The sequence below is a fragment of the Sapajus apella genome, unplaced genomic scaffold (assembly GCF_009761245.1).
Source record: "Sapajus apella isolate SASKATOON/1434 unplaced genomic scaffold, GSC_monkey_1.0 scaffold2, whole genome shotgun sequence".
NCBI classification, from domain to species: Eukaryota; Metazoa; Chordata; class Mammalia; order Primates; family Cebidae; genus Sapajus; species Sapajus apella.
The window spans coordinates 28965948-28985860 of NW_022436942.1; the positions used below are offsets into that span (position 1 = coordinate 28965948).

General features: G+C 41.5%; 1 protein-coding gene across 12 annotated transcripts in view; it reads right to left on the reverse strand.

The window, feature by feature from the left end:
• Positions 1-1776: 1776 nt before the first annotated feature.
• BEST3 (bestrophin 3) overlaps positions 1777-19913 on the reverse strand; it is a 42947-nt gene continuing 24810 nt past the window's right edge. For all 12 annotated transcript variants that reach the window (XM_032295402.1, XM_032295396.1, XM_032295407.1 and 9 more), the window contains 3 exons: positions 19743-19823; positions 18316-18467; positions 1777-4027 (listed from right to left, as the gene is read on the reverse strand). In XM_032295402.1, the coding sequence (XP_032151293.1) occupies positions 3118-4027; positions 18316-18467; positions 19743-19823 (1143 nt within the window). In that variant the 3' untranslated portion in view covers positions 1777-3117. The remainder of the gene's footprint in view (positions 4028-18315; positions 18468-19742; positions 19824-19913) is intronic.

Below are 19913 nucleotides of genomic sequence, written 5' to 3' on the forward strand. Positions count from 1 at the left end.
ACATGAGGACGAGAAGAAGGTCTTTTTCTGAGGTTCATGGTGAATCCATGGGAGCATTCATCCCCACCATGCTTGCCATTCATATGGTGTTGCTGCGTGCCCAGCCTTTTCTCACGACACCTCACAGTAGCCCAGGGAAATGAGCCAGAAAAGAGCCCATGTTATAGGTGAGAATAAGAAATTCGGAAGAACAGGGACTTGTTCAAGTTCATAAAGGGAAATGCTGGTTTTCCTAATTTCATTATAACACATGGCCACCTGGGCTCAGTAGATTCTCAGAGTAGATTTTATGACAATAAGATCTCAAAAAATGATTAAAAATGGAATCAGGCAGGGTGTGGTGGCTCATACCTGTAATCCCAGCACTTTGGGAGGCCGAGGAGAGAGAATTGCCTGAGGCCAGGAGTTTGAGACCAGCCTGGGCAACATAGTGAGACCTTATCTTTAAAAAAAAAAAAAAAAGGAACAAAAATTTAATCGATTTACCTGGAGAGGAAGGAAGTTTGAGGGGAAACACTAAAAAGAAGAGGTGTGTCTTTAAGATTTAAGCAAATCTTTACTTTAATGGCGAATTTTACATTTCTCCATTCCATTTAAAATGTTTTCCGTGGCTTAGCTGAACCAGGCTGAAAGCGGATGCCTGGAGTGGTGTGAAGTAGTCAGGGCAATAAAGGAAGGGAAGATAACAGCCTTTGTTTTGCTGGGGGCCAGCCATCTCTAAATGCTTGGAAAATAGAGAAAAAGTTAGTGGCCCATTTCTTTACTGAACTGCAGACCCCAGCTTCAGGGCAGAGTTGTCTCTACAAAGCAGGGAGGGAACGCAGCAAATAGAGCTTGGCCTCACCGCACTCTCTGGCTTTCAGATTACATTTAATGTAGAAGAAAGTTGAGCCTGTGCTTGGAATGGGCAAGGCCAAAAGATGAAGCCACTGGGCCATGTAAGGGAGATAATGAGGTCTTGTGAAAATGTGCTATTTTTGTTGTTGTTGAGTCTCGCTCTGTCTCCCAGGCTAGAGTACAATGGCACAATCTGCCTCCCGGGTTCAAGTGATTCTCCTGCCTCAGCCTCCTGAGTAGCTGGGATTACAGGCGCACACCACCACACCTGCCTAATTTTTGTATTTTTAGTAGAGACGGGGTTTCACCATGTTGGTCAGGCTGGTCTTGGACTCCTGACCTTGTGATCCACCTGCGTCGGCCTCCCAAAGTGCTGGGTTTACAGGTGTGAGCCACCGTACCTGGCCTGAAAATATGCTAATTTTAACACTGTGTATCAGGAGGAGTTGGGGAAGGGGAGGAGTATCCTGCCAACTTTCTTCTGTCATGAAAAATGAAGAGGACTATGGCTGGTACTCCAAGCCTGAGCAATGCCCTCCTTTATGAATGCATAAAAGATGCATGTAGACTTGAGCGGGGGGCTTTTGAGGCTGGAGAGATTTAGCCTGAACTTGTGATTTGGGCATGGCTCCCTTGCGGCATCCTCCAGAATGCTGGGCAAATTGCTGGCAGATTCAGGGCCTTACAGGGAGCATAGGGCACTGAGAAAGCATAGAGGTTAAGAGTGTGGGCTCTTGAGTCAGATAAACCTGGGTTTGAATGTGAACACTTCTTGGCTGTGTGATTTTAGGCAAATACCTTACTTCTCTAAAGCCTGTTTCCTCTTGTCTTTAAACTGGAAATAACAGTATATCAATCTCATAAGATTCCTATGAGGATTAGTGAGATCATCTGTGAACTTTACACGCTGCTGCCTGGAATATTTGAGCACTCAATAAATGGTGGTTATGAGGGTTCTTTTATTTCTAAAGCCATATGTAGTTAAGTGTCATCATATGACAAATGGTAAGGGCAGCAATCCTAAGGCATGGCCCTCTAGGCACTTGGGAGCCCATGACAAACAGCTGTCCCGTGAGCTCCCTGGGAGGAGTTAGCCAACATCTGATCCCCATTATGCAGCCCTGTACCCCATTAGCCACCCAGCTCCAGTATCCTATCTCATTCCCAAATGACCTGATAGACACAGTAACTGGTCCCATGTTGCAACATGATTGGGATTTTTGCATAAGAGTTCGAGTTAAACAGGTGCGAGCCATCTTATTCATTGGTTCCATAGCATTTGGCTATGTAAGTTTCATATTCTCTTGGCTTCCTTTTTCTCAGTGCCCAAGACCAAAGAGTGGAAGCAGAAAGAAATGGCAGTGGCTGGAAGGGCATGGGGAGAACCATCACTCCTATATGCCTTCCACGGGAAGTGAGGCTGGAAGGGTATCAGGTTGGCTTTGTTGACACTTTGATGATTCTGTAGGAGGCTTTGCCAGTGTCTTATATTTTGAAATTCATGGCAAGATGTAAGCAACAGATTTGGCAAGAAGAAATATTCTAACCTGAAAAATGGGACAGATTAGAGTCACTAGAAAAGAAGCACAACCAGATAGAAGGGAAAAGAAAAAATGGATGACAGAAAAAAGGGGAAAGAAAGAAAAGTAGAAAAGGAAATTGAAGAGAATGAAATGTTCTGGTGCTGATAAAGCTTAAAAATTGGGAAATGATAATGATAATAATAGTTATAGAGAGTAGGAATGAGAAGGTTAGAAAACCTCAAACAAAAAAGGAAGAGGGGGTGTTTCAGCCATTATGTGATTTATGTGATGTATCTCCTTTCTTTCTTTCTTTTTTTTTTTTTTTTGATCTGTCTCCTTTCTTTATGGCTAAAGAAAAAGAAAAAGAAGAGAAATAGAGAATCCTGTGTGTCTGGACCTTTAGGTCTAGGGGATTGGACTATGGTCTATGAGACTCTTTCACAGCTAATAATCTATGAATTTATAAGTCATGTATATTTTCCAGATTCCTTATTTGGTTAAGACTTATTTGATTAAGTCATTGCGGTTTGTGTAACTTCTGATGAAAGCCATGTTGTGATGGATGACGCGAATGTGTTTGATTTTTTGCAGTTCTTGAAAAGTCAGGATCATAATGCCCTTCAGAGTTCTCAGTAGCTTATACAGTATGATCATGTTTTAGAAACGTTGACCAGCCTTCAGGTATGTCCTGGGATTAATGCTGCTTTTGTGGAGATAAGAATCTAGGCTAGAACCAGGTCCTAGAACTTTGTGACACTCATTTGGGTGGTTCCTCAGTTTCCTTGTTGTTCAGCTCTATGATATCTGTTTCCTTGGTGTCCAGGTTTTCCATTAAATACAGCATATCAGGAGAGACTCGAGAGCCCACCACAATGTTGATCCCACTGATCTCTGAGGATGTTTCTGTGTCAACTAAAAGAGCTGGCTGAGAGCTCGTGGGGTCTGGACTTAGGTTTCCCAGGGAGGTGTGGCTGGACTCCAGGAATTCCGGAAGGCTCCACCTTTTTAGAAAGGTATCACCAGGGTCTCCTTCACACTTGAATATGTTTCCCTCAGTGCTGGCTGAAACAGTCTGGGGACTGGGGCCTCTAGGAGGTGTCCCCTTCTCTAAAGGGGACAGGATGGATCTCACTGGGCCCTGCTGCTGCTCAGTCTTGCTTGGCTCAACCCCTGTAAACTCAGAGCTCAAGATGGATGTAGCGGAGTCATGGTGGTAGCCGTCTGATGCGGACCCTAGTGCTTCGGCCGCTGTGACCAATACCTCAGGCACCGTGGGCATTTTGATGGGGGAGGTTCTCACACTGGACTGTGGGGTCAGGCTCTGTAAAGTGCTTGTCTGGCTGGTCTCCCTGATGGTGGACAGCTCTCCTATGCTGGAGTGCAGCGTGGGGCTTCCTTCTGGGAAGTAGGATTTCTTCCAGGTGGGTGAGGTCCTGTGGGGATTTCTTGAGGGCACATCCAGTAGATCCCTGGCTGGGCTGAGGTCATCTCGGGGTAAGAACATGGAACTGTCACTCGTCTGCCTCCCATAGCTTCTTCTTCTGGGGCTGGAGGGGTGTTCGTGGGCACTCAGGAACCGCTTGACTCTTCTTATCATGGAATGCCGATGGCCATGCTTCTCATAATCCCACAGCCACTCCTCATCAGGAAAATCGGACCCAGACAGCCTGAAACACACAACAAGATCCAGGCAGAGTAGTTTCAGGGGCCTAGCTCTAGGGGCAGAGTCTCAAAGTTAAGAGATGAGTTTGGTATTTTTATCTTATAGCTTTTCAGATGGGAGCTTAGGGACTTGAGACAGTCTAGCAGAGATTCTCACAGTTTTTGATCTCAAGCCCCATTTAAACTCTTAAAAATTATTGTATATCCCAAAGAGATTGGCTTATATGGATTATATCTGTTACTCTCTACTGTATTTAAAAGTATAACTGGGGAATGTCTGAAACACAAGCATGTATAAGCACACATTCCATTGACTGCTAAGTGATAATATCATCACATATCTTGTAGCCTCTGGAAAATTACACTGAACACGCTTGATAGAATGAGAATGAAAAAGGCAAATAACATGTTATGCTATTATGAAAACACTTTTGACCTTCAGGACTCTCTGGAGGGTCCTTAGGAATCCCCAGATATCCCCAGATCATACCTTGAGAATCACTGATCTAGAGAGTTGGACATTAAAAAATTATCTCTATCTATCTATCTATCTATCTATCTATCTATCTATCTATCTATCATCTAATATATATTCTTTTTCCCTTAGTACAGATGAATTAAGGGCATATTTCCTTAGGACCCATCAACCCCCCCTTAACAATGGATCGTAGGTAAAGTCATGAGAGTGCAATGACCAGCTCACATTTATTGACTATATGCTAAGGTCCAGCTAAGCACCTCCTGTGCATTGATTCATTCAGTTATCACAATAATTAGATGAGTTGGTATTGGTATTATTATTTACACTTTACAAATGAGGAAACTGAGGGCTGGAGAGATTCACTAAACAAGTAGCTAGTGAGAGCAAACTCGAAAGTCTGGCTCCAAGCCCTGGCTCTTAATCACTTTGCTGGAAAGCCTACTGTGCGTGCGTCAAGGGATGAGCTAGAGCCCATGGCAGAATAGTGAGTAAAACACAGTCCTTGCCCAGAGGTAATTTGTAAATATTCCTGATAAGTCTTTGCATTTATGTCTTTACAATTAGGGTTAAAAAAAGAGAAATGGGGATCTTGTGGAAAGAATATATTCATCCTGTTAGGGTGAACTCGCATCGCGATTGGGCTCCCCTTGTGATTAAGTTTGATGGATTAGCTACCAAGAATTTCCTGCTGATTTTTACCATTTAAAAAATAAAACAAATAATTCTACCACCTAATTAATTAATTAATTAAAGACAGAGTCTTACTCTTTCCCCCAGGCTGGAGTGTAGTGGTGTGATCTTGGCTCACTGCAACCTCTGCCTCCCAGGTTCAAGCAACTCTCATGCCTCAGCCTCCCCAGTAGCTAGGATTACAGGTGCGTGCCACCATGCCCATCCAATTTTTGTATTTTTAGTAGAGACTGAGTTTCACCATGTGGGCCAGGCTGGTCTTGAACTCCTGTTCTCAAATGAAACACCCATCTCAGCCTCCTAAAGTGCTGGGTTTACAGGTGAGAGCCACCACACTCAGCCAGTCCTACCATTTTAAATCTCCTTTAGGACTGACATAAAATGAATAATTAAGATGACAATAAGACTGTTTGGTAGTTTGGTCTACTCTGGTCTCAGATTACATAGTTCTTTGTCACACATCTCTGTGGACTTACAACCTAAATGAGGTTTGAAGAACGACTGACATCTTTGTGCTTGAACTACAAATGCTCATCATGCTAGCTCTGCAAGCAATAGTAACCAGCTAGTCCCAGTCCAGTGTTGGTGTTGACATCTCTGGTGACAACATGCTTTACCTATACCAGTGCATTTTATGTGACATAAAGGAAAACATTGGGACAGTATAATGTTGGTATAACTTCAAAGGGCAAAGCGAACAGCCAAAGAAAATGTCGTTCCTCATGTTTATGAATAAAATATGGGTGACTGAGATGATTAACTGGCTGAATGTCCCAGGACGGTGTCCGATTACAGCGTTGTGCTGTCTTTCTAAAGCCCCAGCAGCGCCCTTGGCTACCAGATAGCCTTCTGACCCACCCTCCACTGTGCAAGGCTCAGATTCTATTACATTGACTTGAGAAATGCAGACTCACACTTCAGTGGCCTTGGTGACCCTGCTGGGTGGATTGCATTTGGTCAGCTCTCCAGTCACACTCCACAGGCACCCACTTAGTTAGGGAGGAGGACACCAGAGGAACCGCAAGCTCACTTGTTCGCTAACACTGCCACACCGGATATGCTCTGTGAATCAAGGACAATCTGGCCATCTCTGTATAGGACGGGCATCTGTTTTCCATTTGGGATCTCAACTATTTATTTGGGATTTGCTTTTTTTAACTACCTCTAAAGCATGCAATCTTGTAAGAAGAACAATCTTCTAGGAAAAAAGTTTGTATTATTAATACCTCAAAACTTTGTGACTCAAAAGACAAAAACTTTATGTCTTAGTATAGGGCATATGCATTATACCTTCAACTACAGCAAGAGGTGTAAGCCCCTGGGTCATAGATGGGGGAAAATGGACAAGTTGCAACAAGCAAACTGCAAAATTTCTAGTGTTCTTGCTAACATCCTACTGATTCATGACTGACATTGGGTAGGTCTGCCAGGAAGACTCTACTGTGCCTTCCTGCCTCATAAGACTGTGGAGTGGATGCATGAGATTTCTCTGTTTATTCACCTGACTAAATTTATTGAGCACCTATCATGAACAATTTGCTGCATTAGCAAAAAAACTGCAAAAGCAAGTTTTTGAGCTGGGCTTTGACACTGAGTGGGAATTGGATAAATAGAAAAGGGACAGAACATTCCAGGTGAAAGAAGCGATTTGAACAGATAAAGCAGCAGGGAAGTTTAGGGTGTTTTTGAGAAATAGGCGATACTTGAATCTGTGTGAAACACACAGAAAAGTGTCAGGCATGGGCTGGAAAGATGTCCTTGGACTGTGCCATGAAGAGTTGTATACTAGGTTGCGGGATGTGGACTTTATCCTGGCGACAGAGGGCAGCTGTGGATTGTCGTTGAGAATGGAGGGCATTGCTAGGGTTGTGTGGTGTTGGCAGAGGTGTGCACACTGGAAGCCTACACAAAAAGCAACACTGGTGACTGCTTTGGCTAAGAAACATGACTTGAAAACTTTTCACTCCTTTAGTTTGAAACAGGGTCTTTGGAAGAACACTTGGTGATCTGTGCTCTGGGGGTAGTTTTATGTATCTCATGCTGAGTGATGAATGATGCCCTCCAGGTTTTAATGCTGTAACAGAGCAGTAGGAAAACTTCCCAGCATGACAAACCTAATAACATTTCTTCTAAATGCTTCCATGGAAGATCTCATTGCCAACACACAATGTTCATCTCCTTTCTCTGATAGCCACGATTCCCAATATGACAGCAGAAGCTGTGGTTTAAGAACAAAATTGTTTAAAATAGAGTACTTACTTATTTATTTAGAGACAGGGTCTCATTCTGTGACCCAGGCTGGAGTGCAGTGGCATGATCATGGCTTACTGTAGCCTTGACCTCTTGGACTTAAGCGATCGTCCCATCTTAGCCTCCCAAGTAGCTAGGACTGTGGGTGTGCACACCATCCTTGGCCAATTTTTTATTTTTGGTAGAGATGGGGGTCTCCCTATGTTGTTCAGGCTGGTCTTGAACTCTTGGCCTCAAGTGGTCCTCTCGTCTGAGCTTCCCAAAGTGTTGGGATTACAGGTGAGAGCCACCACACTCAGCCTTAGAATAGTTTGAAAGGGTATTTCCCAAATGGGAGGCTGGAGTGTAAGTTTTAGGTTCTTTTGTGCTTTTTTTTTCCTGTTCCTTTTTAGATTTTTAAAGTATCCTCTTAGTCTAGGGTTAGTACAACCTTGAGCTCAATGTAATATCATTTAACCAACTGATAGAAATATTATATGATAGAACAAAAGTACCCTTATTATATTCCTGTATATTAGAGACAGCTGAAAAAGCTAGGTTTTATATTCTAGAACTCATTTGGATTGAACAAGGCAGGTAATTAGAGATAGGAGGACATTCATGGAAAGTGTCATGCGGCCATCAGTTTCCAGGGATGAAATTTGAGAACCGTCTCTGTGGTGGGAAAAATAATTTATTTTGAGAGCTTGCAGTGCCAGGATTGCTGCCGTCTAGGCTGACACCAACCAGCTATGTGACCTTTGGGGACTCATTTAACCTCTTGGAACTTAGCATCATCCTTGATAAGCTGGTGATAATAATCCTTTACCTGCCTTTTAGGTTGTTTGGAAGTTCAAAGACATTTGTAGGAAAGCTTTCAAAGTAGAGGATGTAAAGGGACTCTGTCCATGACTGGCAAACTTTCAGAGGCGGTTCCCAAGTCATCACTGACTCCTTGTACAGGTTTGGAGGAGATGACAATGTGTGTGTGAAGGTCCCTCTCTTTTCTTCCTCAAGTCTGCCCTTTTAAAAAATGTTACTACATCTAGGAGGTATCACTTAACAATTAACACCCTCAAAAGGGGTGACTTAGTCATTTAATGATAAGACTAGGGCACTGGGCGGGTGGAGGGGAAATATAAGAACTGGAAGAAGCTGGGTTATTTGAGGGAAGAAAAGGGGGCACTCAAATGGTGAAAACTTTGGAGACAGACTACCCTGACCTTGCCTCTCAGTATCGTCTTTTTGTGTGTGTGCCATTTGCCAAACATCATCAAATCCTGCAATATGTATTTATTGTGCAATAGAAACTATCACTACAAAAATATAGGAACCATGAGAATGAGAACGATTGTGTCACATATTGAGCTGTTTCTGAAAGAGAGAAGAGTAAAAGACGAGAGAGAAAAGGTTATGTTAAGCCAGTCAGGCTAGTTAGCTATCATTGAGTCCAGAAGGAGGGAGAGCATGCATTCATTCCACAAGTTAGAGAGATGCCTGGGTTAAAATTATTTTAATCTCAAGTGTTAATTAAAAACTCAAATTTCAAAATATATATGAAATACCTAGGTAAATATCAGCCCCATGGTTTCCCTTGCAAATGACAAATATCTGAGGGCATAAGCGGCCATGACTTAATTAGAAACTTTAAAAGATGCTTGGGCTGGTCAGGGGTGCAGAAGAACGTGCTTCACCCTCTGCTGCCATAACAAAGACGCAAGAGAGAGGCTGATGAAGACGTCAGCAGACTGCCATACTTCTTGGGGTGTGTCTAATATAGAAAGACAAAAATAGCCCTGATAGCTTGAAAGATTTAATGCATTTCTCCAAAGCAAGCTTTTTGCAAAGCAACCCCCTTCTCACAAGAGTGATTCGGTAAATATAGAGCTTCGAAAAGATTGAAAGATAAAACTGGAGGATGCTTGTCTTTCTTTCTCTGCTTTCCTTTTGGAGTGTTATTTTGACAATTTAACTTTGAATCGTAAGAGGCCTTTTAAACAGAACTGAAATGAGGAATTTAGGAAAATGATATTTAATATGATGAGTTCTACTTCTCACTGCAGATGTATTGTTTTCAAATTGCTAGTTTACTCACAGTCAGGTGACTGCCTTGGAGGGAGCCGATAATTTGCCTGAGAATCTCTCAGGACAGAGACATGTGTGGAGGTGCATTTTTTCATGGACAAAGCAAAATGTACTCTTCAAACCCATCTGAGGTGCCTGCGGTTATTTTTAACCATCTGCATTGCAGAATCATCGTCAGAGCTGTAGCCAAGGATTTGTAAAATGGGCAAGGCAACCCTCCCTCTGAGCCGGGAGGTGTGGGGCTGAGGGTTATGAGGAAAATCCAGTGCACTGAACATTGTATTCACCCAGCCTCCCTCTACTGTCTTTCGGGTGAACAGTTTCAAGCTCTAGAGCATCCTAGAAGGTACCCGTAGCCCAGAAAGCTGCACTTAGGGCTGTCGACTCCTGTACTACCACAGTGGTGGCCTATCTGATTGTTGAACCAAGAGTTTTGGCAAATGTAGTTGAAGAAGTGACCTCCTGTGCCTTTAAAGAGTCTTATCTAGCTATATCTCACCACCCTGGTTATGTTCTCTTGGCTCCTGCTGGCTGACATAAAATTATGGCCCAAAGTAGGGGTTCACTTAAAATCCCCTTTTTAATATTGCTACATTCTATAGGAATTTTGTTAAAAAAGGAGATCAAGCTGTGTACAGATCTGATACCATTTAAATATGAAAACTGAACACCAATGGTGACCCCACATCAGGATATGAAAGAATCCCTGAGTAAGTTCTAAAATTATAAACTTAATGCACATTCACATCCTTGGAAGTTTCCATTTCTCCTTCCTTTCTGGTACATTAAGTGAAAAATCAATGTTCCCAGAATATACTTTTGTTGAAGTTAGTAATTCAGAATTTGAGATATTTTTGGTAGTTTGTAATATAAGCATGCAATGGTATGTATCAGACTATGTATTTTCTTATAAAACTATAATATTTGAATATAGTTGGCTAAAAAGTATTACTAAGTAACATCAACATAGAAGTATATTTAACCAAACTTTGATAAAGTCTTCATCACTAAAATATGTATTTTGATATATTTGAATTAATATCACTAATATACTTCTGACCTACAATGTAATCCTGAATATTTTGTGCCCATTAAGTACATTTGCCTGTATGTATAATTACCAAAAAATCGTGTTATTGTTATATATTCCTAGAGCTTTTAAAATATAGATAAGTAGAAATTATTATTTCTGACAAAGTTACATAGTATCAAATACATCTTAAATAAATTCCTCAACTCCTAGCCACAAAGAACTCTTTACAATTTTGAATGTTTTTCCTCTTTACTAAGGGGATCCTTAATTGACTTCATAGACTCCTTTTTAATATCATTATACATGTGAGAACATTTTGACATAATTATTTGAATTATGGCAGAAGAGCCCAAGAAAACAAAGCTCTTTAAATGGGATTACAGTTAGTAGTTTAAAGTTTACAGGCTTGCAGCATGCCTTTAGATTAGCAAGACAGAGCAAGCACTCTGGACACACTTGAGTGATCCATTTCATAAGCATGTCTTCTCCAGAATTTCGAATTCTTTAGCGGTTATGGATGGATAGTTTGTTAGGGTTTTTCCATTGCCCTTAAGGGATTATCTTCTTTACTGTTAGCTGTTTTGATTTTCAAGATAGGACTAAAGGGCGTTATGAGACTTCAGGTCTTTAATTTCTATGTGTTCCATTCCTCAGAGTCTTGAACATTTGTGTTAATGGGTAATCCCAAGTAATTAAAAGACAGCAAGAACTTTGAAGTGATTCATGATGATCTAATGGGAAGACAAGCATTCTACCTCTACCTCAAGCCAGCTGTGGTAGGGTAGGCCTAGACCTTGAGTTTTGTTCCTTTGTTTTTAAAAAATTATTTTCAGCAATGCTGGCTTGAATTTAAGCATTTAAAGTTTGTTTGGGTAAAGTTATTTTTATCATGCATGTATTTATTATTGTCCCAGGAAAACTCATTATTACATTAGGGTTTCGGTGTATTTTCTCATTGTGCATCTCACAGACAATGTTCTTTTGGCTGCTGTGGGTGTTTTCTCAATCTTGGTTAATAGTGTCTCCATAGTTAAGCTAATGAAAAGATGCCTTAATTAAAACAGCAGATCAAGGCTGCACACAGTGGCTCCCACCGGGAATCCCAACACTTGGGAGGTCTAGGTGGGAGGATTGCTTGAGACCAGGAGTTCGAGACCAGACTGGGCAACATAGGCAGACATTTGCCTCTTAAAAAAAAAGACAGGCATGGTGGTGTGCACCTGAAGGCTGAGGCAGGAAGATTGCTTTAACCCAGGAGTTCAAGGCTGCAGTGAGCTGTGATCACACCACTGTATACTCCATCCTGGGTGACAGAGGGAGTCCCTGTCTCAAAAATACAAAAGGCAAAAACAAACAAACAAGAACCAAAAACAAAACTCCAGCAGATTAGAAAGGATTCCATATTATCAGAAAAGAACAAACAAAACAGATTCAACTGAAGTGATCTCACATGAGATAATGGTAAAAGAATTCACCCAAGAAATATTTTTTCATTGCCTATTAACTCATAAAATGGCTCAGTGTAGATTACTGGCCATGTAATAATCACTATTTATTAAATGTTCAAGACCAGCATATTTATGAAAGCATTTCTATTTTGGGTACTGCATTCAGATTTTTAACTGGCCTTTTTTCCCTCCGAGTATTGATTTTGAAGTTGATTTTTAACATGCTCCATGCAAAGATTAGGAGATGGAACTTCAGCACTGGTTTGGTATTAAAGCTTATAAAATGCAGTTTTAAAACAGTAGCTCTTTGGTCCTAGATTGGACAGAGAAAGATGAGCTCTGTTAATGCTTCCTTTAGATTAAGACGCGATGACTAGATGAGGCAAGAACATTGGTTCCTGCTTCCCTAGGGCATGGGCACCATCTCCCCCTCTCCCCTTACTGCAACCAACTTCAACTGCTTCCCTCTAGCTCAGGCACTGGGGCCTCCACCACCCACTGGGGCCGGCCCTGTGTCTTTAGGCCCTTGCTCTGTCATCCCACCTTGCTCCTGTGTCTTTCCTTTCTTCCAGTGGGCTCCTTTTGCTTAGCCTGTCTTTTTTCTTTCTTTTTCAAAACAAGAAGAGTTATTAATTTGTTTCTTTATCACATCTTGCTTTGTCTTACAAAGGATTTGAGGTGGCTTATGTAAATACATATAATGCAATAATATTATGTATTATATATATTTTTATATATTTATATAATACATAAAAGTTATATTTTATATATTATATAAATGTATATAATATATAAAACATTACATTTATATATTATGTGTGTTTGTATAATATATAAAATCAGGCCAATATAGTAGAGGTAGAATAAGGAACAATCATAAAAAACACAGAATCTAGAAATTCATGCCCAAAAAATCCCATTCCACAGATTTACTAAAGGTGGGCTGCAAATCTGATTGTCAGCTTCTCAGCAGCCAAAATGAAAAGGAAACCATCATTAATTATAAAACTATAAAGTCTGTAAGATAAATAGTGTAAGATTTGCCCACTGATGTCTGAAATAGATTTCTTCTTGTGGGTCCTCTGCTAAAAGGGATGCTAAGTCACACAGTGGACAGCACTACTGTAAACACCACAGGAAGTCTTAATGGCTCTGTCCAAACAAGGCCGGGATACAGCAGCAAAGTGAAATTCAGTACAGGTGGTGAAGGTAATTCTAAGGAAGCCAAGACAGGTGGATCACCTGAGGTCGGGAGTTCAAAACCAACCTGTCCAACATGGTGAAACCCCGTCTTTACTAAAAATAGAAAAATTAGCCAGGTGTGGTAATGCATGCCTGTGATCCCATCTACTTGGTAGGCTGAGGCAAGGGAGTTGCTTGAACCCAGGAGGAGGAAGTTGCAGTGAGCCAAGATTGCACCACTGCACTCCATTTGGGGCAACAGAGAGAGACTCTGTCTCCGAAAAAACCCAAAAAACAAAAAACATAAAAACAAAGCAAGTAAAAAAAAATATGGCATTAGCGTCACCCAAGACAAAACAAAAAAAGCCATCCCTGGAATTCTGAATTGAAGGTGGAAACAGATCAGAGTCTCTTTCTTAGTGGATACTGTCTGGTCTGTTTACCTTGTCAATTCAGACTTCTCAAAAAAATAGTTCATGGATACTTAATGAATTGAGGAATTACATGTGTTTTGGTTGTTTCCTTTTTGTTTTTAAAGTATGAAAATGGTATTACGGTCTATTTGCTTTACCATGATCAAATGGCAGGGAAGGTAAAGGCGGGTGGGAAACAAAATAAGACTGGCCATGACTTCATCATTGAAGTGAGTGATGGGTACATGGAGCTTTATCACAGCTTGTTCTCTACCTTTGGATCTGCTTAAACTTTTTTTTTTTTTTTTTTTTTTTTTGAGACAGGATCTCGCTCTGTTGCCCAAACTGTAGTGCAGTGTCACAGTCTTGGCTCACTGCAACCTCCCCCTCCTGGGTTCAAGCAATTCTCCTGCCTCAGCCTCCCAAAGCGCTGGAACTACAGGCATGCGTCACTATGCCCGGCTAATTTTTGTATTTTTGGTGGAGATGGGGGTTTTACCATGTTGGCCAGGCTGATCTTAAACTCCTGGCCTCAAGTGATCTACCTGCCTCGGCCTCCGAAGTGCTGGGATTACAGGCGTGGGCCATCGTGCCTGGCCCTGTTTAAACTTTTCTATAATAAAATTATTTTTTAAAAACAGCTTACACTGGCAATCTTGACTTTCTTACCTGTCAATCACTTCTAACCTACTGTAGTTTAATTTCTGCCCTGTATGCTCACTTAAGTCTCTGATGACCCTAACATGCACAACCTGTGGCATGCTTTTCAGGTTTTATTAGGAAACTTCGTACCTTTGGCCTTTTGGCAGGGCATTTTCTGGGTTACCCTGAATCTATATTGACCATTCCTGCTCTGACTACCCTTTTCCCCTGACCACCCTTTCAGCGATAGTATTCTACCCTTCCTATTCTGCTATGCTTCCTTGACACAGCTCTGGGTGCTCCCACCCGCTCTGATTCTACGTGCTGATATCAATAAAATGCATCCTCTGTCTCTGGACTCACCGCCTGCTGGCCATCTCCAGGTAAATTGCCCACAGAGGTCTCAAATGAAACACATGCAAAACAGAGAGCTCATAATCTTTTCCTTAGAGCAGCTCCCACCCTTACCTCTCTGTCATCTTTGGTTTATTTCCATTCTTCACTCCTTCTCCTTTCTTGAATCTGTCCCTTCTGTCATCTCTACTGTCTACATCCCTTGTGATACACCTACCTCAGGCCCTTATCCTCTTCTGTTTAAATGACAACAGCCTGCTAACTCTGGCTCTGGTCTTATGCTCAGCTCTCCGTCTTTCTGCCAGCCACCAGGCTAATCTCTCTAAAGCAACAATGTGACGCTGTTATTTAATAGCTTTGAATAATGGCTGAAATCCTTTACCCGCCCTATAAAAGCCTCCATCTTCTGTCCTTGCCTTCTCTCCAGATTCATTTCTTGGCTCTTCTGCTTTGCCTATCAAATTGTTACCCTGAGTACACTATTTATCATTCCTTTCTATCTTTGCCCATATTGGCCTGAAATGTGCCCTCTGTTGAATCCCCTCAATCTTGTCTGTGCACTGGCTCCGAATTCATTCTTTTTTTCTTTTTCTTTTTCTTTTTGAGATGGAGTTTTGCTCTTGTCACCCAGGCTGGAGTGTAATGGCACAATCTTGTTTCACTGCAACCTCCTCTGCCTCCTGGGTTCAAGCAATTCTCCTGCCTCAGCTTCCTGAGTAGCTGGATCACAGGCTGCGCCACCATGCTCGGCTAATTTTGCATCTGTAGTAGAGACAGTGTTTCATCATATTAGCCAGGCTGGTCTTGAACTCCTGACCTCTAGTGATCCACCTGCCTTGGCCTCCCAAAGTGCTGGGATTACAGGTGTGAGCCACCACGCCCTGCCTCCTAACTCATTCTTAAAGATGCATATATTAGAGTCCCCGACTCCAAGAGGCTTTCTCTGCTTCATCAGGCTGGGTGAAGTGTATCACTGCGTGTGTTCCCACAAGGCTGAGCATTTCTGCACTGTAGCATTTACCACATTGTATCGTCACTTGTTTCTCCTTATGTCTGTGAGCTTAGGAGGTGTTTTTTTCTTTTCTTTTTTTGACTACCTGTAACATCTGGCATAGAACCTACCTCATAGTAGGCCCTGAAAAAAATTTACCTGAATAAATAAATGAGTGCATTCTGTATGTGAATTTGGTTTTCTGTCATAGGCAACCAGAAACATTTTGTCTAATACCACAATCATAGGAAAAATAGACACTAATAAATCCAAAGGGGAACGTTTCTATCAACTCAGTGCTTCCAATCTCCTACGTTCCTGCAGTAAATTTTCCTGGATTGTGGTCCACTGATATGGTCCTCATTCATATAGAAAATCAAGATCAAGTGAGCTTTTGCCTAATTGTTTCTTTGATCAATTGGTTCTAGCAGATCCAGTTAAACCTCTCACAAAACGCCCTCACCATCGATTCCGGCCCTTGTCTCTTCCTCCCTCCACTCTGCTGGTGAATAGGAGGACTTCTCCCTTACAATTGATAATTTTTTGCTGCACTTTTAAATATTGTACCTCTTGGTTTTCTCTCAGTTGTTTTATTTTCTGTCCTAAATTTCCAGGATAAGTTTAATATGAAAAATAGCTTAAAGTTATTTAATCTTTCTCTGCGTCAGTTTGACAACCACAGATAAGGCTTGACTAGGTGATAATAATCGTCACGCTGTCTTGTTTTATCTGGGACATTTTAATGTTTACAATCTCATCTAATCTTCCCAATAATCTTTTGGGGAAGAAATTTTCTCTGAGATCTTGTCAATGCCTAATTCTGTTTCTGTATTTAGAAACAGGAGAAACATGTGTTTTAATATTTTCTAAGGAACGTGGACATTTATGTAGTAACCTGCAGAATTTTGATGATTAGGATGAGTAAGTAGATCAGGATAAAAGTCTTGAGACCTTTGAAAAATCATCTTAACCATGGGGCAAGAATAACTCAGTGAATGTTAGAAATAGAGCATGTGGAGCATCTGCTGTCTAAATAGAGCCATCACAACGATGCCCTGATTCTACCAATATTGTTGGTCTCTTTTCAAGTTAAATCTTCAAGTATTTTGCATTAATCAATGGTGGCAGTGAGGAGAGGCGTAAAGCATATTTAATTATCTAAAATCAAACTCACAGAAAAACAGGTCTTATTAATTCTGAAAATTGAGAAGAGTGCTGGATGTCCATGAAGCTCTGCCCCTGCAGAAGGTACATGCATACCACAAGTGATTACTAGCCAGGGACACTGAGAATATATTGGGGGCAGGGATGAGTTCCCTGGCCTGGAAGGAGCCCTGGGTGGGTGGGTCTGGATTTAGAAGGGTACATAGAAGCAGAAGCAAGTCTAGCCTGGAGTAGGCAACCTTCTCTGAGATGTGTTTTGCAGGCAACAAGGCAAATCTCCTGGCTCCTAAATCTTTCTCATTATTTGCCACAACTATTGAAATTCACTTTCAGTCTTCTTTTTATTTGGGTCTTGAAAGGTTTTCAGCCTAAGAGGCCCCTTTGGAAGAGGAATACCACAAACCATCATTGATGGGGATTAGGAGACATTCAGCGGGAATAGGGCTGGAACGAGATCTCCTGAACGTGGAAGGAGGAGGGCAGGCTGCTTCAGGGAGGAGGGAAAGAAGGGTCACAGGCGGCAACCACGGGACATGAACCCACTGCGCAAATCCGCTTAGAGCAGGCCTCAGGGAACAATGAGCCACAGTCTTGTCAAGAATTATAAGAAAAATTCCACAAAAGTTTCCTCTTTTGCTACAGTTTTTTTTTTTTTTTGAGTGGAGAGTTTCTTACTTTCTAAATTTGTGTTTTTATCTTTAATTTACTTGGAAACTGTGGGATTTGCTTCAGCAAATAAACTTCTCCCACATTCATACACTTCTCTAATATCAAATACATGATCAGACTTAATAAAATTATTCTAGAACTGTGCCTGATTTACTTCAGGCCTCAACTCATTTACTTAAGGCTCATGATACATAGGGGTGATTGCTGTGTTAAAACCACTAAACAGAGACCGACTTACATACTAAGCCCAGGTAGAAAAAATGTCAAAAAAAGGTACAAAGTTTAGAACAGTGATCTATCTGCTCATTTTCTAAATATTGGAGATAATTATTTTAATTAGTTAATTTTTTTTTGAGACAGAGTCTCCCTCTGTTGCCTAGGCTGGAGTGCAGTGGTGCAGTCTCAGCTCACTGCAACCTCCGCCTCCCAGGTTCAAGCAATTCTTCTGCCTCAGCCTCCTGAATAGTTGGGATTACAGGTGCCCACCACCACACCTGGCAATTTTTGTATTTTTAGTAGAAATGGGGTTTCACCATTTTGGCCAAGATGGTCTCAATCTCCTGACTTTATGGTCTGCCCGCCTCAGCCTCCCAAAGTGCTGAGATTACAGGTGTGAGCCACCATGCCTGCCCTTCATTTTAATTTTAATTAATTAACTATTTTTCTTGAGACAGGGGTTCACGCTGTTGCCCAGGCTGGAGTGGAGTGGCACAATCACAGCTCACTGAAGCCTTGAATCCCTGGGCTTAAGCAATCCTCCGACTATAGCCTCCCCAAGTAGCTCAGACTATGGGTACCATCACAGCTGGCTACTTTAAATTTTTTTTTTTTTTTTTTTTTTGGTAGAGACAACGTCTCACTATGTTGCTCAGGCTAGAAAATACTGGAGATTTTTTTTAAAACTGCACTTACCCCATCTGGACTGTTGACCCCAGAAATGAGGGAATGCAGTAGTCAGCAGCTGCCAATGTGTATGGTGGGCGAGCCGCAGAATCGTCCCAGTAAATGTCCTTCTTCATCTTGGGTAAGCTCATGTGCATTTCATCCACAGCTAAAAGAGAGACCTAAAATCATTGTTATATTGTTAGAATAACTCAGATGTAAATTAAATAAAAAGGAGAAGTTCCTGTGGGCAGACGAACATTAGAGTGAGCCAGGACACAGTCTAAGTGAGTGAATATACAAATGTCTATAGTTCACATCTGCCATGACCACAGCTGCCGCAGAGAGTTGTATCTGTCGTTTACTGCTCAAGAGCACTTGGCAGTGAGGGTAAATGGGGCTTAAAGCCTCCCACACTCTGGGATTAAGCCACGTGCTCCAGAGTGGAGCTGCCTCTTATCTGGAGGGAGAGGAGACATCTTTTTATTCTTTGCTCACAATTATGGTGTTGTTTTACCTGATAGCATCCGCTTAACCTCAAATATTACAGGAAGGTGAAGATTCCAGCTTTCATTCTGTTAACCCCGTAAACACATTTTTAGTTGACATCACTTCTTATATGCCCTGGTTTCTTATTCATTTCTTTGTTTGGAGAAACAAAGTCTATACTGCTTAGCGCTATGGTGATCTCTCCTCTTAGCTTTGACAAAGTAATGCATGAATAAATTATTAATCCTCTGGAATCCCATTTTGACAAAGTGAGTGACCTAGGCATTATGTGTTCTCCCTAAGAGACTGACATTGAGATCTACTGTGAGATGTTTGAACTTATGTAACAGCCGAGTAAGGGCTTGAAACAAATGAACAAGGTGAAGACCTTCACTCGTCTGCAGTTCATAGGGAAGAGAATGGTCTGAGGAGGGTCTTGCCTAAAAGGAAAATTCCTTCATGCTGATTCTTCATGAAAAGCTCTCTGGAATAGTGCATTTCATGCAGATTTGAGACACAGGCTGGCGTGGCTCAGGTTCCCAGTGTCCAGCTGTTGGCTATCTGACTGCTGGGATTGATGTGACTTTGGGAACTCCTACCAGATTGTGTCTAGATGCCATTTTAAGTCACTTTTAACCTCTCTGGTTTGCAATAGAAAACCAACTAAAGAACAATTGAAAATACTGCTCTATGCTGAGATGTAAGAGGCTGGAAAAAGCCAATAGAGAGACTTACAAAGAAAACTGGCTTGAAATTCTACTTAAAAGGAACTAAATTTCACTGGGGCTGAAATCCCAGATGTGTAAGCTTCCAAAAGGACCTGCGACAGCATAGTGTACAGCCAAGCCTCTTTCATTTGTGGCTAAAGCTCTGAAGCCAAGGGGTGTGCATCTAAAATCTGCTTAGAGTTGAAATATCACAAGTGATTTATTATTAATATTTGAAAAAGAAAGAAAAATTCCTCTAACCTGCAAATTTCTGTCAATGCACCAATTAGTTTCAAAATCATCATCATCTTCTCCAAAAGGGTTGATAAGCTGCTCAGCTACCTGTAGTTGAAAAGATAAAATAAACCCATCATGATGCCTCTGAAGACTAAGAATAGAGACTGAAGATGATTCCAGTTTTCCTCTCTGCTT